Source organism: Lepisosteus oculatus, chromosome 21, assembly GCF_040954835.1.
Source record: "Lepisosteus oculatus isolate fLepOcu1 chromosome 21, fLepOcu1.hap2, whole genome shotgun sequence".
Lineage (NCBI taxonomy): Eukaryota > Metazoa > Chordata > Actinopteri > Semionotiformes > Lepisosteidae > Lepisosteus > Lepisosteus oculatus.
The window spans coordinates 4,271,182-4,293,343 of NC_090716.1; the positions used below are offsets into that span (position 1 = coordinate 4,271,182).

At 42.9% G+C, this 22,162-nt stretch overlaps 1 protein-coding gene across 1 annotated transcript; it reads left to right on the forward strand.

Annotated features, from left to right (window-relative positions):
• The first annotated feature begins 228 nt into the window (after window positions 1–228).
• On the forward strand, window positions 229–21,647 carry syt13 (synaptotagmin XIII). Its single transcript, XM_006642701.3, has 6 exons — window positions 229–789; window positions 7,443–7,665; window positions 9,721–9,858; window positions 12,741–13,042; window positions 17,501–17,624; window positions 18,291–21,647. The coding sequence occupies exons 1-6, from the start codon at window positions 613–615 to the stop codon at window positions 18,596–18,598; spliced, it is 1,272 nt and encodes a 423-aa protein (XP_006642764.1). The 5' UTR covers window positions 229–612; the 3' UTR covers window positions 18,599–21,647.
• The last annotated feature ends 515 nt before the right edge of the window (window positions 21,648–22,162 follow it).

Sequence of the window (22,162 nt, forward strand, 5' to 3'; positions counted from 1 at the left end):
AGATAAATGGTTTGTAATAAATGGTTGAATAAAAATAGGGTTTATGTAAATAATACTTAACATTAACACTGGTGACATTGGTAGGAATAGAACTGGTCACAGTACCATGAGAAGAGAACAGGTTTTTCTAAGAAAATGAAGAGTTCATATCAAATCGGTGTTTTTGCTGTCGAAGAGTTAATGGTTGTAATGAGATTTGCCCTTTTGCTACGTCACACAGATCTTACACATCAGAGTCTCAGAGGAGGCAGAGGGAGGAGGGGAGTGGGAGCAGCATCAATGAAGCAGCCTTCATTCTGAACGAGCCGCGAGTGGCACTGCTCCCAGCGCCTCGTCTCTCTCGCTCTCGCCTCCTCCCCGGATTCATCAGAGGAGACGAGAGGAACCGCCGTCCTTCCACACCAGTGTGCCGAGGGAAATATCCCGTTTCCACGCTGGATGAGCAGAGCAGGGAATCCCAGCAGTGCAGGAGCAGCTCAGTCTTATAGCTGGTCCTTGTCGAAACTGGGGGGAACAGCCCAATTTTAATGCGGACGTTCGAGGACTTTTAATGATGTGGTTGAAGGACTAAGAAGACAGTATTTTCACTCCTATTTTTCCTGTGGCTCCAGCATGATTTTCTCTACCCCCATCATTGCCTTGGGTGCCACTCTGGGCACAGCTTCAGGTATTCTTGCTGTATGCGGGCTGTCACTTCTCTGCAAGTCTTACAGGAAGGGGCTGTCTGAGCAAGACACAGAAACAGACCCGGAGAAGACAAAACCTAGTGTCCTCCACTCCGCCCAGCAGGTAAACCCTTTGGCAAATACAGCGTTGTGTGGACGTGCGTCTGTGCATGTGTTCCTGCAAGGTTTTTAATTTAGGAAGTGACAGGCAAAACTGTTAGCGCTGGGTAAAGATACAGGGGTGAATCAGAGACACAACATCTGAACGGTTCCAGATTAAAGCAGTGTGAGACAGGAGTACAGATGTGCAGGTTAAGGTTTGTGTAGCACAAAACACTGCTCCAGCCTGTACCACCTGCACTGTGTTTCAATACCGAAACTGGAGTATTAACTGTCTGGTAATACTGTATAAAAACTCTCCCAGTGAAGTGCAATCAGTTAATTGGGCATTATTGTAGGTTTAGGGAGTCTTTCCAATATGAATACAATAAATGTTTAGTTTAATGATTTTACTATACATGCTCCTGTTCAACTAACCTTTGACTCTTCAATTGACATGAAGAAAAACAGCAAACACTTAGTTCTGTTTGAAGCATCAAACAGCTGAAATTTCTGAAATTTGCTGAAATTTCCAAACAGAATGTTGTGCCTGTATGTTCCTTTTTTGTCACACAACACCTGACATACCAGCTAAGACGGTCAAATTGTAAAGCCCCCTTCTGATGCAGGACATTGTCACATTAGGGCAAAATGTGATTTAAAATCCTTTTTGTCTTGTTTTTCAATTAGTTTTTTCAAGGATTCCCGATATTCTTGGCAGACTTGGCGATTCTTGCAATCTCCAGTTTAGAGCTAGAAATGTGCATTTAAAGCTCAAATCCGAAGTGAGACCAGGAACGTGAGGCATAGACAGAGAGAGGCTGAGTGAGTGGTAAAGCACAGAGAAATGACCCAGTAACCTGGGCGACTGCTGTCTGAGAAAACCTTATCGTTGCACATACCCCCTGTACAAACTGTTCAGCTCCCAGTGCAGATTATTCCCTGGAGAGCTCTAACCCTAGATGTCTAATTTAAAATCCTTGGCCATTCAAAGACATTTTTGTTTTTGCAGCTATGAGCAGAGATTTTATGATTTTTATTTTTGTAATGTCTGGCAAACACATTAGGAGTCCGAACGAGTCAGTTTTGCTGTTGAAGACTAAAAAACAAACAGATGATTCTAGACAAAAAAAGATCTGCTTACTGCTGCTATCATGTGTCAATGACTGGGCAATCTGTGTCTGACTAAATCTTCTTTTTAATCAATTTCTTCACAACACAACAGTTTTTAAAATATTATCTGGAATTCTGGAATACAACAAGCAGCTCAATGGAATGTTTTTTCTCTGTGAAGAATCTCCTGCTATTAACCCTTTGCTTCACATTGTACGATAATAATTTTACAGTAAATTGAATAAAGGCTGGGGTTTAGTGTGGCTCTCTGTCGTTCTCTGATAGGATTGCTTTGAGATCTCATTGGTGGGCTGTTAATTTCATGAACTGACTATTTGCCTATTTCCTTACGCGTGGTGGGAAATATACAAAATGTAAATCTAACCCCAATATTTATATATTTATATAAATATTTCACATTTCTGTAGTCCTGCATTTTGGAATTTTTGGGTTATTCAAGTCATATTCCCTTTTCTTCAGAAAAGAAATGTATGTCTGGAGGCTTCAAGATGCAGCGTTTTAGTACACAAATTGTTTAGATTTTCTGTGTGAAAGAAGGAAATGAAATTATCAGTTTTATTTAACATACTGTACACCAAGTAAGATGATCTGTAGCGAGTTCATTTTTCATCTGAAGCAGGCCATTACTGCTTTTAACAAGCCCTAATAGAGCAAAAGGTAATTCTATTTTTTCTGCTGCTGGGTAGTGGGTTCATAATAACGATGGTGAAAGCAGCAAACCAAATGGAAACCTTGAATTTAGTTTGTTTGGGTGTAATGTGATAGATCAATCCCATGCTGCCCCCTAACAGTGAATATCAAAGTATTGTGAGGCGAAGTGTTCTATATTTAGCATTCGAAAATGAGGAAGGCAGCTCACTTTTCCGTGGGTGCTGCAGTTGAGTGGCACCATCCATCAGCTCGTGAGCCTGAAATCCCTTCCCTGGAGGGCAGGGACTCTGGTCTCTACACTGGGCAGTACCGCATGTTCTTCTGCAAGAAGCTCTTTCTTTGGGGAATGGAGCAAGACAGCCTCCCTCTGACACGGTGTGCAAACAACCATTGACTAACCTCGCCTTACTTGAGCATTTCCGTCTGCCCTCTGGGGTTTTCTGCCAGAGTTGCTGTCACAGATATTTATCCTCGACACCTCCTCCTCAGTGCTCTCTCGGTGCCCCCACCACGTCCCACAGTTTCTCAATCACACGGAGTAAGAGACTGTTAATAAATAGCTGCTTGGCGTCAAAATGTATTCTTCATAAACTGACATCATCGATACGCCATCAGCTTAGTCTCACTTATTCCTTACAACCTAAGCGGGGATCTCAAAATCAATTTATGTAGTTTTCAGTGTCTTGTACTTTTTCAATTAAACAATTAACCTAATTATTTTATGAGTTAATAGGGTTTATCCAGAGGTGTTTCACAACTGATTTCTCGAAACACTGCCTTCGTAGAAATGAATGTTACATATAAAATACCTTGGAGCCTGGCTAGAAATATAACAGTTCTGCAGCTTATTAAGTAGTCTGATTGCATAGCACGGTTGTCTAATTAAGGCAGGTGTAACTAAGCCCATGAGACATTTGTGTATTTGAGAGCACTGCTCATGCCCCAGACTTTGAACCACCCACAAAGGCCAAATAAAAAAACTCAACGTTTTGATGATAGTGGGATTGAGATTGCGTGATTAACAGAAGGGTCGGGGCCTGGGCTTCACCGAGTCCTCAGTTCATTCGTTTTCTTTCCTCCATTCCTCCTTTCCTCTAAGTCTCGAAAGCGTGCCAGATGAACACGGACAGCTGTGTAACACAAACAGCCATTCCTGAGCTTTCGTGCGACCATTTAATGCCTTTTATATATTTATATATTTATATATATTTGACAGCCGGAAACATGAACGTGTAATAAGATGGCTCTTTTTCAGCGTGCAAATGACCATGATATGTAACATAACAAGCAAGTTACCTGAACCTATGTGTCTGTACAGCATGTTATTTACACTGATCTCGGGCAATACAGTGATTACAAAGCACTGCAACCCATTTGGCAGCTGCAGATTTTTAACTTCATTCTTAATGCTCTCTATTGTCTTACGGAAGGCTGCAGTGTGAGGGATAGCTGCCTTTGGGCGCTAGTGGCCCCCCTGGGGTGAGGGGTCGCTGATTCAGACATTACATGAAAAAGACAGGAAGACAGGAAAAGATGGAGCCAGAGAGACAAAAGACCTGTCCCCCTCCCCCTCCTCCCACTTGCTCCCCGCATTGTGTGTGTGCCTAGGCGGCCCGGGAGCATTCCTGCCCTTCGCCTAGCGCTGCTCTTTAAAATGGGAAACGTTGGGCCATTTTATTTTCCTCCCTGCTTCCCAGCCTCCCTGCTCTGTCGAGGGGGAGGAACACTGAGCAACACTTTCTTTTTCAGCTCCCCCGCCTTGAGCTCTTAACCTCGGAAGCGCCACACAGCTTGCAGGGGTTGTATTGCTCTAAACAGCATGGTTTCTATTCTAGAATGTGCTGCAGTTCCTATTATTATTTTGTGTGCGTGCGCAGGTGAATATGAATGTGCGATGTGTGATTTGAGGCTTCAGAGAGGTAATCCTGTGTTGTGCACTTCAGCAGGTGAGCCTGGGAAATCTGGAGTCCTGTACAAAACGTGTTGGCAAGGATTTTAATAATTATAATAATTATAATAATAATAATTGCTTACACTTATGTAGCGCTTTTCTGGACACTCCACTCAAAGCGCTTTACAGGTAATGGGGACTCCCCTCCACCACCACCAGTGTGCAGCCCCACCTGGATGATGCGACGGCAGCCATAGTGCGCCAGAACGCTCCCCACACATCAGCTATCAGTGGGGAGGAGAGCAGAGTGATGAAGCCAGTTCATAGAGGGGGATTATTAGGAGGCCATGATTGGTAAGGGCCAATGGGAAACCTTGACCAGGACGCTGGGGTTACACCCCTACTCTTTTCGAGAAACACCCTGGGATTTTTAATGATCACAGAGAGTCAGGACCTTGGTTTTACGTCTCATCCGAAGGACAGCGCCTATTTACAATATAGTGTCCCCGTCACTATACTGGGGCATTAGGACCCACATGGACTGCAGGGTGAGCGCCCCCTACTGGTCCCACTAACACCTCTTCCAGCAGCAGCCTTAGTTCTTTCCCAGGAGGTCTCCCATCCAGGTACTGACCAGGCCCACACCTGCTTTTAATGTTGAGCAATGCTGAGAAACTCGCTGTTGTCATGGTTGTTTCTGGTACAAGACCATTTTCAACTGCAGTGCAAGCACCTGAAACCAGACGTTCTGGCAAGAGCTGAGGAGGCCTGGTGGCTCCTACTGTTATAAACACACCCTGACACTTATAGTCAGTATACAAATTGCATTTCATTTACACAAAGACTAGATAAGTAGTAAAGAATGGGTGGATGGATTGTAATATCAGTAACAGTGCAGAAGCCCTGACAGTACATTTTGTCTCCAGTAATACTTTATAGGAAACCGTGCAGATGTGCCCTTGCACACAAGTTTCTCATGAGGCAAGTGAGGCATTAGGACAATGATGAGTTAGGTGGGAAATTAATGTCCGAACCTGGATTCCAGTTACAAAAGCGATGCTCTGTACTCTCTGAGAGCATACATTAGCCATTATATCCCCCTGAGATTCTTAAGGTTTTGGAAGCATTGAAATATACAGTAGAGAGTAATTAAATAGCATTCCCTAGTGTGAGAAAAATGCGCTGTAATAGCAAAAACCTAGAGCTGCACTACTGCTTCGCTGTCAGGAAGAAGGAAACACTCCAGAGAGCTGGCCTCCACCCTCCAGTTAAAAATGGACAGATATTACAGAGCAGACATATCTTCAGCACAATCCCTGCAAATACTGTGCGTTAGCTCTGCATTCAGCATTGGCAGATACTTGTTGCCGGAGAGGGATTTAGGTGAGAGAGGGCAAGGACACAGTGTTTCTGTGAGAACGATGGGAGGGAAGACTTGCGAGCATAAGGCACATACTGTAGTTGTTTGCTTTTACACCAGGCAATTCAGAGGCAAACACTGAACATTACAATCCCAGTGCCATTTTCTCTACTTGAATGTCCGTTTCAGGTAACATCGAACTGGCTCACAGCTCTGACTGTAAGAGCCATGAAATGGCAGTGGTGTCCTTCATGATTTCCTTGAGCACTCAAGAGTCTTGCAAAAGTCTCGGAAAAGTTATTTGTGCCACACATAATGCTTACTCTGTCCAGAGGTGCTTACATAGCTCCAGCCCTAATTCTAGTTAAGCCAGATGTCACTTTACCTTTCTGACACAGTTTTGATACTTTTTGAAAACAGAAGCGTTGAATTACAGTATATAGAATATATATATACACCAAAAGCAGAAATGTTTGACAGCAGTTTATCTTCCTGAAGCCAGTCACCCAACTAATGCCCCAGGTTTTGAAAAACATTTTCTTATTCTATCCCCTTTCCAAGTTTATCCAATAAATTTCCCTTTGTAAACTGACAAGCACAAGAAAACGGCTCTCGTTCCATGACACCTCAACATCAAGCCCTTGTCAGCGCTGAGGGCAGAGTGGAGGCACTTCAGAATCAATTCCCATCGGCAGCAGTTCGCAAGTGAAAACATCAATATACATTTCGGGTCGATGTTAATCTAGTTGAAGAAAAAGGTATTGAGGTGATTTCACATTATGGACGAGACAGCTCGAGTAAGTACAGCATTAGGAGGAAGCGCCACAATGAATTTATCTCAATCTTCACATCAGCAGAATATGAGCAATGATTCCTGTACATCCTGCTTCACACTGTTGTCTTAATTGTATGGAACTGAGAAAATTAGACTTGTTGAGGAAAAAAAAAAGACTGGCATCATTTGCACTATAATGGATCTTATTGATGAAATCTCAATAGCACTACAGAAATAGATCCTTACACAACAACCAAATTCATCTTGTGAGCAAATGGTAATTAAGCCAATTATTGCGATTGAACACATCCCTGTAATTGCTTTGCCCATCAGCAGTTCTCTGAGCCTCTGAGGCCATAAGAATGACTCTTATTAGCGCTCCAGATTAGTGGTATTACAGTGTATTTCTACGCAACATGACTTCTCTCTATTAGTTTGATACCTGCCCTAAATATGCCATTTCCTCTCCTTTTTCTAACCACACTTTCATAAAAAAAGATTTGAAAAAACATCTTAGATCTGTTGATAGTAGTTCTGGAAAGGCATGGTCTAAAAGCTACGTGCTACTGAAGTCTTTATCTCTAAGACGGTGAATTCAAAAATGGAAAAGTAAAATGTATTTTTTTCTATTCAATATTCATATTCTTCACCAGAGACGTCTCACGCATAGGATGAGAACACTGTCCCATTTCACAGAAGTATTGAATAAAACGCATTTAAACATTTTTTGGTCTTTTTAAAACAGGAATATGGGATATTCACATGGAGGCTGTAGCATCTATTTGTGAAAAATGAGTGCAAGTATTCAAATTAATCCATCTTGTTTTTTCCTGTGCCTGCTGTCTTGGGGTGTCGTTTGTTTTCTAGTTCAGCGTCAAAAAATCCACGGAGCCCATACAGCCAAGGACTCTGCTGAAATTTCCCAAAATTTACAAGCCGAAGCCGGTGGTCACCTCTTCAGAAGTGATTAATTACCCAGATTACACCTTAGAGACAACAGCCGAGTCTACGTCTGAGAACACTGCAGAACCAGGCCGCGGTAACCTAGCAACAGAGGGATCTGAAGAGGTCTTTATCATCCCCAGGCAAGGTAAATCAGATAGGAGTAGATGCACTAGTGATTAAAAAAAACACAACAGGGAAAGAGCAAATTCCCTCTAATTCTTTTGAACGTAATTCATTTTCTGTTTTAACTTTTTTTTATCTCTGACATTTCATCTTTTACAATATCATTAAGACACTAGAAAGGCACTAGACGTCTCAGCGTCTACTGTAAGAAGGTCCCAGCAATTACCAAAAATTGCAGTTTATCTTTATGGAGCAGTGAGGAAATTATGCTGAATTTAATTTAGACTGTTGTGTAGTTCCATTCCTCAGTATGGCACTGACAGTAGTGTCACTGCCAGAGTTTAAGTCTACTGAGGATATCCTATAGAAGAAAAAAGCTATCAATTATGACATGATAATTTGCTTAATAATGAAGAGCTAATGGTATCATTACAGGTGAATCACTTTCTATCTATTCTCTAATGAGTTTTTTTTTATTACCGTAGGCTTCTAATTAACTAATTAACTAATTAACTGAATGTACATGGTGAAAGCAAACAAGAGCTCGTCGTGATAAACAAAGTGGCATTTAAAATGGCAACCAAATAAAGAAAGAAAATGTGCACGAGTCAATCCACGCCTGAATTCCATACTAAAGGAACTTTCAATTCAGAGGAAAAAAACAGGCTGCGATTTCCTTGCCATCTGTGATTTCTTATATACGCAGAACACATTTCTCTCAGGCCCGAGTGAAATCTGTAATCCGTCTGACCAAAATGCAAATTCAGAAAAGCGCCGCATTCGTCTGTCAGACCCCGGCTTTCCGTGAGGTCGACCCAGGAGGTTTCAGGCTAACGCGAAGCGACGCGCTCGGAAGTCAATGCCCAGTGAGAGAGGCGTCTCTCCTCCGGTCTGCGAGCTCGTAACGCGCCCGGCAGTGAACGGCTGCGGCAGGTTGGCGCAGGTCCCAGTCTCCCACCAGCGGCGCAGGTGTCTCACCCGGAGAGCCGAACCTCTTAGAGCCCAGTTGTGTGGGTGTGCCGTCGGCTGTCCCACTGCGGGTCTCTGTCTCTGTAACCGGTTTGGCTGACTTTGTGAATTTCTCGTACCGTTGGACGTTAGAATATGCATTCTGTGACAGGCGCCTAAAATGTTGCGATAGGATAAGACTTTATTGTCTGATTTCTCAGAAATGCCTGCGGCATCAAAGGAGCTAGGTTTTACACACAGAGAAACATACAAAAACATACCAAGAGTGCAAGTGAACATCACCTGCAGGGCATTCTGCACCACCAATATCCTGCCACTGTATATTCTGTGATTAAATCTATGTTCTGTCTTCACCCTTATCTTGGCATTTAATGGTGACACATGAGGCTGGCTCTTTAGCTTGTAAAAAAGGCCCTCAAGAATGAGTTTTTTTAGAGCATAGCTACAGAAGTCACATTTGTATTCCTGTTTTTGGCACTGGGGAAACATCCCAGTTATCCTCTACATAAGAAATAAAGGACAACAGTCTCAAGTCTCCAAAAAAGAAAAGATTGTATTCACACCTCGTCATCGAGGTAGGGCCTGGTACTTACACTGCTAGCATCTGTCATTCATTCATCTCTGCCCGGCCCACCGGTGCATGATCTCCTGAGCCTCGGGGAAGGTCCTGTAACTTTTACAACTGTTTCAGGACATGGACAGGGGAGCTTGAGGGAGTGCACTGGGCAGGAAGCAGAGAAGTGATTAGAAGGGCCCTCCACAGTGAATAGGGGTGAATACAACCTCAACAATATTTTCTTTATACGTTTTTCTGGAACAACTACTGTAGTAGTTCTCCAGTTTGCAAATGCATGTGAGGCTATGATTCCATCTACACTGTGTGCTACTGCTGCTGGTGTTGGGCCCAGGTGTGCCTAGGTCTTTTAAGAACAAGTTCATTGAAAGAGAGCTCTGCGATGGACACTTCCCATGAAATCCATGATGTTCCTGAAATGGAAGCTTTTTCAGGAACATCTCACCCGGGATCCAAGTCCCACACTGACCCAAGGTTTGGGAACTGGATGTATTGAGCTCATGACCATTTATTTTTATAAACAATGAATTCCAGACTCCATCGATGGCATTCCTAGTTCCGAGGAAGCGAAGAGGGAGATGAAAACGAGCAGCTCCATGCTCAATCCGAAACTTCATTTCTCCCTGACCTACCACACCCAGAAGAAGGAGCTGCAGGTCACAGTCATTGAAGGTATTGAGCATCTCTGCCCACAGCAGAGTCAGTATGTTTCCACATGCACATGTGCATTTAATGTCTGTCTGCTGTACCTGTATTTCCATAACTGTGGATTAATACTTTGCTGAATTGCATCTAAATGCACACCTAAATCAATCATCTTTACCTGGAACAGTTACAGGGCCACTGTGTCCAGCACAACCAAACCAGGATGCACAGAGTACAGAGTATTAAGATTTAAATGCCCTCATATCTCTTTTGAAGTGATTATTCTGTCTTTATTTACAGGTAAACAGTTGACAGAAATCCTAAATTATTCTGGCTCTCAAAGTCTAAGAAAACAGTGAAATACACTGTTATTCTGTGACTTCTACTAGATGTAAATTTGCAGCACAGCTAAAGGACACCCAGTATCCAATATTTGTGGATAAAAGTATCAATTTACTTTTCTTTTATTCACGGAGAGTTAGATGAGTTAGTGCCCTGTGTTCCCTGATTTCAAACGATTGTTTACAGTACCATTCCACAGTATACTTCAACTGAAGCAAAGACTCTATTTAGGCTTTGATAGCAGTGACTCTAGGCTTGCCACCTGCCCCCATACTCCCCAGACACAGCGCAGGATGTCAAGGTTTTCCTGAAATTGAATTCAATTAACCTTAAAAGTGAGTGCTAAGGCCTTTACTAAATTTATATTGCTACCAAATTACCAGGTGGGGCTTGACAATACAACAGACAATACAACAGTTTTAAACAATAAAAAGCATCCCAAGTATATTTCTTCATCTGTGGCCTTCTTTATCTAGAGCAGTCATTTATATTTGGCTTCAAACTGCTGTCCTAATTTGCATGGCATGCTGACTGAATAAATAATCAGTTGTAACTACTCTCTTTACAGCTAAACTCTCTCAACTGGTATTCAATGCAAATTAGGATTATATTTTAATCAGTACAAGTTGTAGCTTTTAAAAAATGATCATTGCAAACGATCAAGTAAATGGTAACATAAACATTGCTCTAGATTGTTTTTTAGCTCATAGACACATTTGACTGAATTTAAAACTTTGTTTTTTTGGGGTCTGTGTTTGATTGTTGGTGTAAGCTGTTCAGACTTGTTAAATGTACTTATCGACAGTCTACTGCTAGGGCCTATTAAAACAGGCATTCATCTCTTATTGATTGCTAACCAAGGTTTGGTTTGCTCTTACTTAATATTATGTAGAGGGGGAAGGAATCTCACATTCTCTTGGTGTGCTTAAGAGCGTCTTCATTTCATATTCAATTTTTTACTGCTCTTTGCCAGCCAGCTCTCTTGCGTCAGTTCTTTAGTCACCCAGAAGTGCACTGATTATAATATTCCATACTGCGCAGAAAGGGACATATTGAGCACTAGGGCCTAAGAGGAAGACATTTTTAATGTCATTTCTGTTTGCCTAACAATCTCTAAAAAGAGCTTGATATGAGACATGGAAATATATTGCCTTTCGTCTGAGTTGTAGCACCTATAAACTTCATTAGGATTACTTCTTAAATCAAGACTCTTTCAGGACCATCATTTACCAGATATTAACTCAAATTTAGAATTAACCTAGAAGAACATAGATGTGGGAGAACAGGTCAAAGTTACTTTACAGTACATAGAGTAGTTCATAATGAAATTCGAAATATAATTTCATTTGATTCATGTCAGTGGATGTTTCTTAGTATTGAGCTTTGCTTCAGATTTAATAATGCATTTCCAAAGGTTTGGTTAAAGCCACACAAACCATCTGTTTATTGCATGTTTGTTAATGACTGCTTGCACTCTATAAGATATGAGTGTGAGCCGCATTTCACCAGGTGTTTCTTGTTGAAAACATTCTCCTCTCTCTAGTGAGTTAACGAGACAGCAGCAGTACTTGACAGCAAAAAGAAAAGTGCTCTTGGAAATAATCACAGGACTCCTGGGCACATCTTGTTGACTGTTTGCAGAGAGCTTCCCAATTATAACAAAGACACAAGCAAGCCAAAACAGAAAAGTCCACATGATTCTAACTGACCTTGACACAAATGTAGGCACAGTCTAGCTGCTTGACAAGAGCCTGCGCCACACTGTCAGAGGTGCAGATTTATATGAGCAGTGACGAGAAGAAGGCTGCCTGAGACTTGCACTTACTGTAAGTCTGTTTCAGCATGCTCCTGTATTCCCCATGCAGCATTAACCCACAGGCAAGTCAGATCATTGTGTTCTTCCAGAGAATCTCCTTCTGCAGCGACTTCAGGGTTGAGACAGATCTAACCTGTCGTTCTGGGGCGCTCTTAGCTTGAGACTAGGGTTTCATGGGGAAATGAGTTGAGGTTTCTGGTCTTGTGGCCACAGGGAACTAGCTGCCTGTTGTAATTTTTTGGGCTAAACACATTGTGCTGAAACTTTGGGCATTTTCCGAAACATGCAAAATTGCGTACCGAGTCTGTTGCAGCAGCAAAGCCTCAAATTTGCTTCTTTGCATTTCAGTGCAACCCTCTGCCCTGATATTTTGTAAGAATCAGTAATTGTTATTCTTCACTAGAATGAGAGACAATACACAAACAACATGGTAGCAATAATGCTATCCTAATTATTCTGTCCATGACTGGTTTGTGGTTTTAAACCAACCAGACCTGAAGTTTCCTATCATTGCTTTTCTTTCTAAAAAAGCCTTTTCTGTAAAGCCTTCCTTATTGATATTATGTTTGAGGTTTAAACCTTTACATTTAGTTAAATCAATGCACATAGGAATGGATGGAGAGCCCACAGAGGATGGCATTTAAAGGATTTATTTAAAAAGCACCCCCTTTTTCTCTGTGCAGCGCAGGTCTTCAACCTTTCAAACCTGCCAGCCGAGCACTGAATTGCTCTGTTGTTTTAACTCACTAAGCGGAGCACGTGAGCGTGGAGGCGGGGACAGACGGCTACATTGTGGGGCTGATGACGACCGAGACGGGCAGGAAGGAGGCCCAGACGTCCATCAGGCGCCTGACACCCCACGTCCTCTGGGAGGAGCCCCTGGGGTTCCCGCTGCCGGAGGGCTACGAGGTGGAAGGGGAGATCGCCCTGTCCCTGTACAGCTGTGACCGCTACTCCAGGCAGGCCAACCTGGGCGTGGTGAGATTCAAACTGGCCGACGTGGGGATGCTCTCGGACGCCGACTGCTGGGTCGACCTCCAGCGTCCTAAGCAGGTACCCCGTCTCTCTCTTTAAGATCCAAATACTTTAGCTCTCTGGGGGTCAGAATGGGCCAGGGCCGATCTCTTCGTGGTCTGTGAAATAACCAACAACCGACAATCAATCATCAATAACAAACTATCAATAATCAATCATCAACAATCGATCATCAATAACAAACTATCAATAATCAACCATCAATCGGCAATAATCACTCAGGCTGTCTTTGGGATCCTGCTCTCCTATGGCAGTTAAAACAATGAAATGGAATTGAGGGATTGATGTATTGACTTATTTAACGGTTCAATTTTGTTTTCTGCCTTCACTATGGAAATGCTGGGAGGGGGGGTATTGGTGTAGTATAAGTTAGGGTAAAAGTAGTTCACATAGGGGGCTGTGTCAGCATGCATAGACTGCAAAGGAAGGTTTATTCCATGCTGAAAAGAGAAGAAAAGAAACACAAGAACCCAGCTACTTTCTTGACCAAATGAACTGCACATTGCAGTGTACCTTTGAAGGGTTAAATCACAGCACTCACAGTGCCAGCAGAATAGCAGCCTCCTGTGATGCCATGTTCAGGACACTGGGGAGAAGGGCCAGGAGCGTCCTGTCTCCTTGAGCGATTGCGGTCCTCTCTCCCCAGCCGTAATCGGTGCAGGACCTCCTGTGCTTCTGTGTGCGGCGATTAACAATAAAAGCAAACAAATAAACCGAGCAGGACTTGTAAGATTTCCGTGCACTGCTCTGATGAAGCTCGTTTCCCAGCCGGCTGGAGGAGGTGAAGGTAGAGAGGTTCAGCTTTCAGAAGCACACTGCCTTCGTGTTGCGTAGAAGATGGTGCTAGCGAGAGGAATTTGCGTCATCAGGGACTCAGGAGAGTGAAAGAGCTGGCAGGGATGCTGAAAACACTGGGTCTGCCAGGGACTCGGGGTGGGGAGGGGGGTGGGAGTGTGGTGGGATGTGAGTGTGTGTGCACTGTGGGTGAAATATACGAAAAAAGATGAGAAGGAAAAGCTGAAGAAGGAGGCAGAGAGACTGAGACAGCATAGGGCTGCAGTCAGGGGATTTCATCTCCAAATTGAGAGGCTCGTGTGTTTTCTGCAGAAGGAAGGGCATGAATGATTTATAAGTCGGTTTGAAAAAAGAGAAATACTTTGACTTTTTCCCTTGAAAAAGAAGGTGGCCAGGCAACCACCGTCACGATGACAGTAAGGGAAGCAGATGGGAAGGCAAGGCCGGTGCACAGAACAGACGAGGGCTTTTCTTGCACTCCGAGCCTTGTCAATTTTTCATTATCCTCCTACAATATTTCTGAGGAGCGCTATGGTTTATTTATAAAAGCAGCTCCCTCCGAGAGGATCTGCTTACCTCACGGCTTGGTGCTGCAAGACTCCCTCCTGCGTAACTGGCATCGCTTGAAAAACGCTGTCTGTGTGGGAGAGTGAGAGGACAGAAATACGATCACGATGTGAGCTGGGAGTCCATCTGCCTGTCTGTCTCTCAATCTGCTCATCTGTTTAGTCCTCCCTCCCTGCATGCATAGAAAAGTTTGGGCTTATTGGAACAAGTAATTCAGATATCAAATCCTTTAGGCATTCCTGAGACTGCTGATTATGCACGTCCCACAAACATCCTAAATGAACTCCCAAGAGAATGCAATCGCAGTAACATAACAAGTCGTCACAAATCACTTCTTAAAACGGAAATGTCTTTTTCTACGATCACTGCTAAATCAAAGAGATTGTGATGCTCTTTGATATACAAAAGCAAGCTTTTTTGGTCATTTTGTTTCTTACTAACAGTGCGGTGGGCTCTGTCCATCACAGGCTCAGCTGCGTCAAAGCCTGTCTCATCATTCGGCCCGAGATTCTTTATGAACTGCTGGCAGTCAATGATACACAGATACACATCATCACGCTTTTCCTCCAGGTTATTGGAATTCTAATGACAGGCCATCTGACGCCAGTGGTTCTATTTGTTTGTCTCCTGTGCCCACTTGTAATTCATTCAATGTGACATGCAGGAATTCCTAATTCAACCAATATGTTAATAGACGAACACCATGCCATAGGGCTACACAGCAGCATTGGTGCTGGATGACTGCTAAGGTCTTTTTTCCTACATTTCAAGATGTCTTAACCTAAAAGGGGAAACAGTGATGAGCAGGAACCTGACAGCACCACAATTGCTGGCTTCCACCGAGCAAGGAGGGTGGAGAAGATTTTTTTAAATAGAAAACTGTATTTTGAGAAACACGCGAACCGATTTACTTTCCCCTGCCCTCCATTAACGCAGGGCCAGGGAGAAGGAGCAGCGGTCTTGCTGAGAGCCTTGCCAGCTCTGTGCCTTCCAGCATTGATCTGCCCCTCCAGTGTTGATGTACAGCTCAGCCGTGATCACAGCTCGACTGGGTGAAGCACTGAAATATTTATGGCCCAGCTTTCCCGTGAGATGATCTTCATAAAAGTCAGCCAAGCAGTTCCTTTCGTTACGCTGCTAATTTGGGCCGTAAAATCGCAGGAGACATTGACTGAGTGCCGCGAGACAGACTTCGAGTGGTTTGGAATCTTGTTCTTCATGAGTGACTGGTGCCTTTTTTGCCGTACACAGCTGTGACCACTTCCACCCCCACGGTCAGAAGGCATGAAAAGCTCCTGCCACTATTAGGCGATAGTGTCCCGACCGGTGAGCCTGGTAATGGTAACAGCCTCACAGTGGATTCAATTCTGAGCATTCCTGAGTGGAGAATTCCTGAGTTTGCATCTTGTCCCCTTTGATGAGAGTTTTTTTCTAGGCGTTGGGACTTCTTCCTGCCTTTTATGAACATGCTGATAGGCTGATTGACTGGGCCAAGTTGTCCATTCCAGGGCTAGGCTCCTTCTTCATTGTGCGTAAGAATACAACCTAAACATTTCTACAGCTATGTCTCACCTCTCTGAAGAAACCTGTTTGTTCCAACAGAGAATCGGGATGTATCTATGGAAACTTGTAAGTCACCTATACTCTGTTAGAATTTATTAGAATCTAGAATCTATTAGAAGAGACACTGCAAGTCCCACAGCTGGGCCAGAGGATTCAGAGGAAGAAGAGGACTATCATCTGTTCACCTTGCTTGACCACCACAGATTGGGGGTGGAAGTGGGGTGGCCAGACAGATTTTAAACCGATAACCTTACTGTTTCAAAAAGAAAGGCTTTCAAAGGAGACCCAGGTGCTCTAGGGGTTAACGGCAACAGGGTTTTGCTACTGGGAGGTTCATGGTTCAAGTCCATTTTCCAGAGGCCACTCAAGACAAGTAAGCAAAACTAACTTAGCAAAAGTGAGATGTAGAACTGAGGCACTGCTGTAACGAGCTGTGTTTATTATTATTCTCATCAGAAATTACACCTTTCATTAAAGAAGTTTGCCGTTGAAGGCTAGAACTTTGTTACTTGTGTCTCTAATTTGATTAACCTTTTCCAAGGAATAGTCTTAATGACACTGAAAACCTTAGTAAATTAGTGGGATTCTAACTTAGTGAAAAGAAAAGCAACATACCATACCAGAGCAGAGAAATGACTTTTTGATGCTCATCATATTGAAATCGTTCTCTCTGAGTCACAGTGTCATGACTGTGGGCTGCTGTCAAGGTGACTAATATTCATTTCTACATCTCCTTTTTTCTTTCCTGTCTACACGTTGATTACATAAACCAAAGGTGAAATGGTTTGCATTGTTACATTTTTTTTTACGGATGATGTCTCAAAACGGAGGAGGGTCTCAAATCGGAACATAACACCTTTAAATGACTGCAGCCGGATTCATGTGAATTGAACATCACTGAAATTCAAAATAAAAACAATGTTGCCTCTTACTAAGAGGAGCAGCTATGCATAATATTTTCATTAGAAAGTAAAAGAGACAGAAGTTGGATTCGATAATGCAAACACAGTGACTATTGAATGTAAGAGAAGCGAGATCCCATGACTTTTTAGCTGAGATTAATTTGATCAACCTGTAACCCAGGGTTTAGGCTGAACAGGTTATTCAGCTTCTCCTCAGTGGTGGATAATTTGAATACAGCACTTCAGGGACCAATTTGCTATTAATATGAGTGTCCTGGAGGAAAAGCAGATGTTTAAGACAGGGAGACACTCTGCATCAATGAATATCTATTGACTAGAACCAAATGGAATGTAAAGTTAACACAGTTTCCCATGTTTTGTTGACTGACAATATTATGAAGGCACTGTATTTCTTTTCACATACACCTTCATGTATGGTACCATCTATCAGATTTGCTATTCAGCCATTTTTTGCACTGTGGCTCCTATTACACTTAGCAGCACTGATGGGAGGAGTAAAATGGCGCCTCTCACTGACAGCACTGCAAGGTCACAGGTGTTCAGCGTGTGGCGGAGATCACTGTTAAACCGGGACCTGTCTGACTGAAGACCAGGCCCCACAGGTAACCAGGCACTCTTGTGTTTCCAGGAGCTGAGCGCCTCAGTGGGAGAGATCCTGCTGTCCATCAGCTACCTGCCGGCCGCAAACAGGCTAGGAGTGGTGGTCATGAAGGCACGCGGCCTGCAGTCCGACAAGCTGAAAGACGTCATAGGTACGTTACTCTGACTCCATCCATCACAAAATAGACAATTTCTAGGCATATGCGCAGCACCATATTGTGCGATTCAGAACAAGGCAAGAAAACATCTGGTAAGGTGAAGCGGCCTTATTAAGTTGTAAACAAGCAGGCTTGTGAATACACCTCTGTTATTCCAATTGAAATATTGCTCTCGATTTTTTAGATACTTTTGCTGAAAAATACTACTTACTTTTTAACTCTGCATGCAGATCACGTTGGAACATTTCTGCAGTGAATGTCGGCTGCACAAACTGTGTTGATTCGCTCGTACATCACATTACATTACACGAGTCATTACAGTGACTAGTGAGCAGGAAGGGCTGCTTCATGTCACAATTCTTGTGAGCGCTCACTGCCGCCTGTGGTGAGACCAGGGGTTTTTGACAACATGGTACTTTCGCGATTCACGAAGTTCACGATTTTGGGCTTAATTCGAAATTTGTCCAATTTTTCTAAAACATCAATGAATTTGTTTAATTACTGGTCTGAGGAGCTGGGACAGCAGTGCCCCTGTAACTGGGAAAGTGACCGGCCTGTGTGCATGGCATACCTGGATTTCCTTAAATCCCAGACACGTCCGCTCCAGCTCGCTTTTTCGCCCCGCGCGCGATGTGAGGCAACATCCCCTTGTTTCCGCAGACATCTCGGTGAAGCTGGCCCTGAAGCACCAGTCCACCAAGCTGAAGAAGAAGCAGACGCGGAGGGTGAAGCACAAAATGAACCCCGTGTGGAACGAGATGATGATGTTCGAGGTCCCCCACGAGCTGCTGTCCAAGTCCTGCCTGGACCTGGAGGTGCTGAACCAGGCCGGCGGGGGCGGCGAGCAGCAGTCTCTGGGCCACTGCTCCCTGGGGCTGCAGGCCAGCGGCACGGGGCTGCAGCACTGGGAGCAGATGCTCAACAACCCCAGGAAGCAGATTGCCATGTGGCATCCTCTGTACGGGTAAAGAAGGAAGAGGGAGGGAGAGAGCCCCATTGGGAGCTAAACTCACATTCCACAGTGATGGCCATGGACATTCAAAACGAGCAGAGCAAAAACATTAGGCTAACTCTATCGGTAGTTTTATACCTGAAGCACACCACACACGCCCTTGACCTTTAACTTTCCATGACAGAGTCTCGGCCCTCTGCAAACCCATCATCGGCTTGAAGCGTAGGTGTGTGTCCCTCATGCACACTTCATGCAGCTAGATTTGTCATTCTTGTCTTTTCCGTACAGTATTCAGTGATGGTGGAGTTGAAGCCCCCATGGGCAGATGTCCGCTCTGGAAGCCTGCGGGCAGGAGGGGGAGAGGGAGAGGGAATCTCTGGTTAACGCCTGCGGAAGCAAGTTCGGGTCCTGTTGGCACAAGCAGCTTGTGGGATTGGAATTTGTCAGGATGAGCTTTCAGGCAAGGTGGGGCTCGTAGGGTTTACCTTAATGATGCCCGTTATTAACTACAGGACTAATGGTAAAAAAGCGTGACGCAAAATATGGTCAGAGCAAGGATTTTCCAGTGCTGTATGGATAATCTACTATCAAGAAAAAGAAGGAAGGTGTCATTCCATATAGTGCAAATCAGTACAAATAAGTGTTAGGCTAATGCAGTCAAAAATGACACAGATAAAAGCCAGAGAACATGTTTCATACACAGTCGAAGATGGAGATCACAGGAATTAGAATAAAGACATTCAGATCAAAATGGCAGCAGTTCATTAGGGTTTCCCTGTCTTTTCAATCCCATGGAATTGTCCCTCTATCAGGAATGACTTTCTATACATAATATATTATGAGCATTCCTCAAGTTAAGGCAAATATCTAATTATTTTTACTCAACGAAGCATTATATAAAAATCTACAACCAGAAGTAAATTTATTTAATTGCTCCTGGTGAGCAAAGGTCATTTCAAAATAAACCTGCAGTATGTTAACTATGTCAATATTTAAAGGCGGATCTCATAAATATCACAGCACTTCAGCTACCAAAGCATTAGGCTGATTTGTGCATAGAGGTTACAGAATATTGTTGTGTGTTAAATATTTAAGGCTGTGTTCAATCTACAGGATGTCAGAAAGGCCGATATAGTTCTGAAAATTAGATTTTAAAAGAGCTACAGTGCCCTGATAGATAGGAGAATAAAATGAACATTTGTACAGTGTCTGGTTAACAGGGTGTAAGCTGGGCAATAAGCACAAACTCCCAAAATACATTTTGTCCTTTGTGAACATGAGACCAAGGATAAAATGCACTGTGGGAGCCCGATGTATCACCAGAAGTACTCCCCCAGCCTTGACTGCTCACTAATTTCCAGGGTATGTTCTCAAATACAATCATCTGCTCCTTCAGACCCATGAGAAGTTCTGAATGAGCAAGCCATATCACACTTGCGCCAACAGCCCTGGTAGCCACCAGCTCTATGTTATTTATGTATGTCAGTGATGCTAATTTTATTCTGCTAGGGCACTGTAGTAGTGGAGCAGTAGAGTAGTATCAAATGAATTGTGTAAGAGATCTATATTCCATATTTTGGAATTGAGCTTCATAGCATATTTTAGAATAACTGGAAACTAGAAGGCAACAGTTTGTAGCTCTAAAAAGATTCCATATTCTGCAAATCCTGATTCATCAGCATGGACTGCTGTCCAGAATTTTCCATTTGGGATAAACTACAGGAGGCGGCACAGTGACATGGTGGTTCATATTGTGGCCTCAAATGCTGTAAGGTCCAGGGTTTGATTATGGTGTGGAGTTTGCTCTCACAGCCCTCCCTGTGTCTGTGTGAAGTTTTCCCTAAGTGCTCCAGTTTCCCTCAGACATGCCGGCTAGGTGAACTGGTGTTTCCAAATCGTCTCTCTGTGAGTGAGTGAGTGTCCCCTCTGTGACAGACCGGCATGCAGTCTAGAGGCTCGTCCTGTCTAATACCCTGTGCTTCTAGTTTAGGCTCCAGGGACAGAACTAACCTGGAATAAGGGGCTTTCTGATAATGGACAGCAGAAAGTACAAATCAGCCACCACTTTGTGAACAATATCCCTGGCTATTCCAAGTGTGCTGGTCTGTGTTGACGGATGGGATATTCACAGTATATAGATATGCATTCTCCCTAGAATGCTGTTCTCAAATTTTACACTTAGAACACCTAACCTTTAAGCACAGTAATATCTACAAGAGAACTGTCATGTACTTTGATGTAAAGGTTCCTGTAGAGATTATGTCCTTGTATACTCTGATTTTAATAATGTATATCAACATGTGAAATGGACTCTTTTCAGCCTATAGAAGTGTAGGTCATGATGCTATCCTGTCCCTGACCATCCTGCATAGCGCAAGCAAACACACACAATCCGCCAATCAGTCCATGACATGCGTGTGACGCACGCCAGCCACATGTCCAACATCTGTTCCAAATTCAGAACAAATCTTAGAACAGACAGCAGGACTATGAGAGTCCACTTTTCAATAATTTCATTTCTGTAGAGAACCCTGCTTGTCATTCAGCTGCTGTCTTAAAAAGAAAAACAAAATTGCTTGTATCAAATCAGGGTATATGAAAGTCCACTCTTATTATATGTCTATATTCTATTAGATTGATATGATGGAGGATTTGGAATATATATAATCTATATACAGAATTTATTTGTAGAATAAAATTCAATTTAAACTATGACTATGATTATTCAGTTGTTCATAGAAGGTCCATTTTTGCTCATATTCTTCTCAAAAAGAGAGCTCAGGTGAAGAGCATTAAGAATGAAATGACTATGACATTAATAAACTGGACCAAACCACTTCAAGCCCTGTGCTTTGTCACTGGGCAGAACCCAATTCATCAAGCTCCCTCTCCAGTTCTTGTCTGTTAGTCTGACATCATGCAGTGGTTGTCCTTCTGATGGAAAATAAGAATCTGTGTCAATTCAAGATATTTTAACACATAAATAACATACAACTTGTATAGTATATTAGACGGGAAAAAAGTGTATTAGTGTTTGCACTCCCAATAAATGTTTTTTTATGGTTGATTGTGTAAATGTATTTTAAATTTCCACAGATGTGGCTATTCCACATGTACTGTTCATTGAATTAAAGTAATGTGTATGAGGACGTATGAATGAAGGCGCCTGGGACATCTGGATGCCAATTGTGTAATCGCCTGGTGATGATAGATTATCATCACAACACTTGAGAGCTAAGGTTGTTGGGAGCTCTGCTTAGTCAGCTCAAGAAAATTTGTTTAAGAAGAACTAAGAAGCATAATTTCTCTTTATATTCACTCCATGACTAACACCTATGGCAAATAAAAGTACTCTAAAATATAGATCCTTTGTAGGATAAGATAGATATTAAAATAACCTTTAATATTCAATTGTTTCAAGCAGTTCTATACCATTTCAATATTTCAATACATTGAATTTCACACACAGCACATTTTGGATTACGTTTTTTACAAAATAAAGAAAGTCACAAAAATCTCACTCAGTAAATACACACATTTCATCATCAAATTCAAAACGCAATGCCGTAAATTAATATTC

Excerpts from the sequence above, each read along its gene's own strand:
- syt13 (XM_006642701.3), top strand. The coding sequence starts at position 613 with ATGATTTTCTCTACCCCCATCATTGCCTTGGGTGCCACTCTGGGCACA. Across the intron at positions 7,666-9,720 it reads CTTTATCATCCCCAGGCAAG|ACTCCATCGATGGCATTCCT; the intron begins GTAAATCAGATA and ends AATGAATTCCAG. Across the intron at positions 9,859-12,740 it reads GCAGGTCACAGTCATTGAAG|CGGAGCACGTGAGCGTGGAG; the intron begins GTATTGAGCATC and ends TAACTCACTAAG.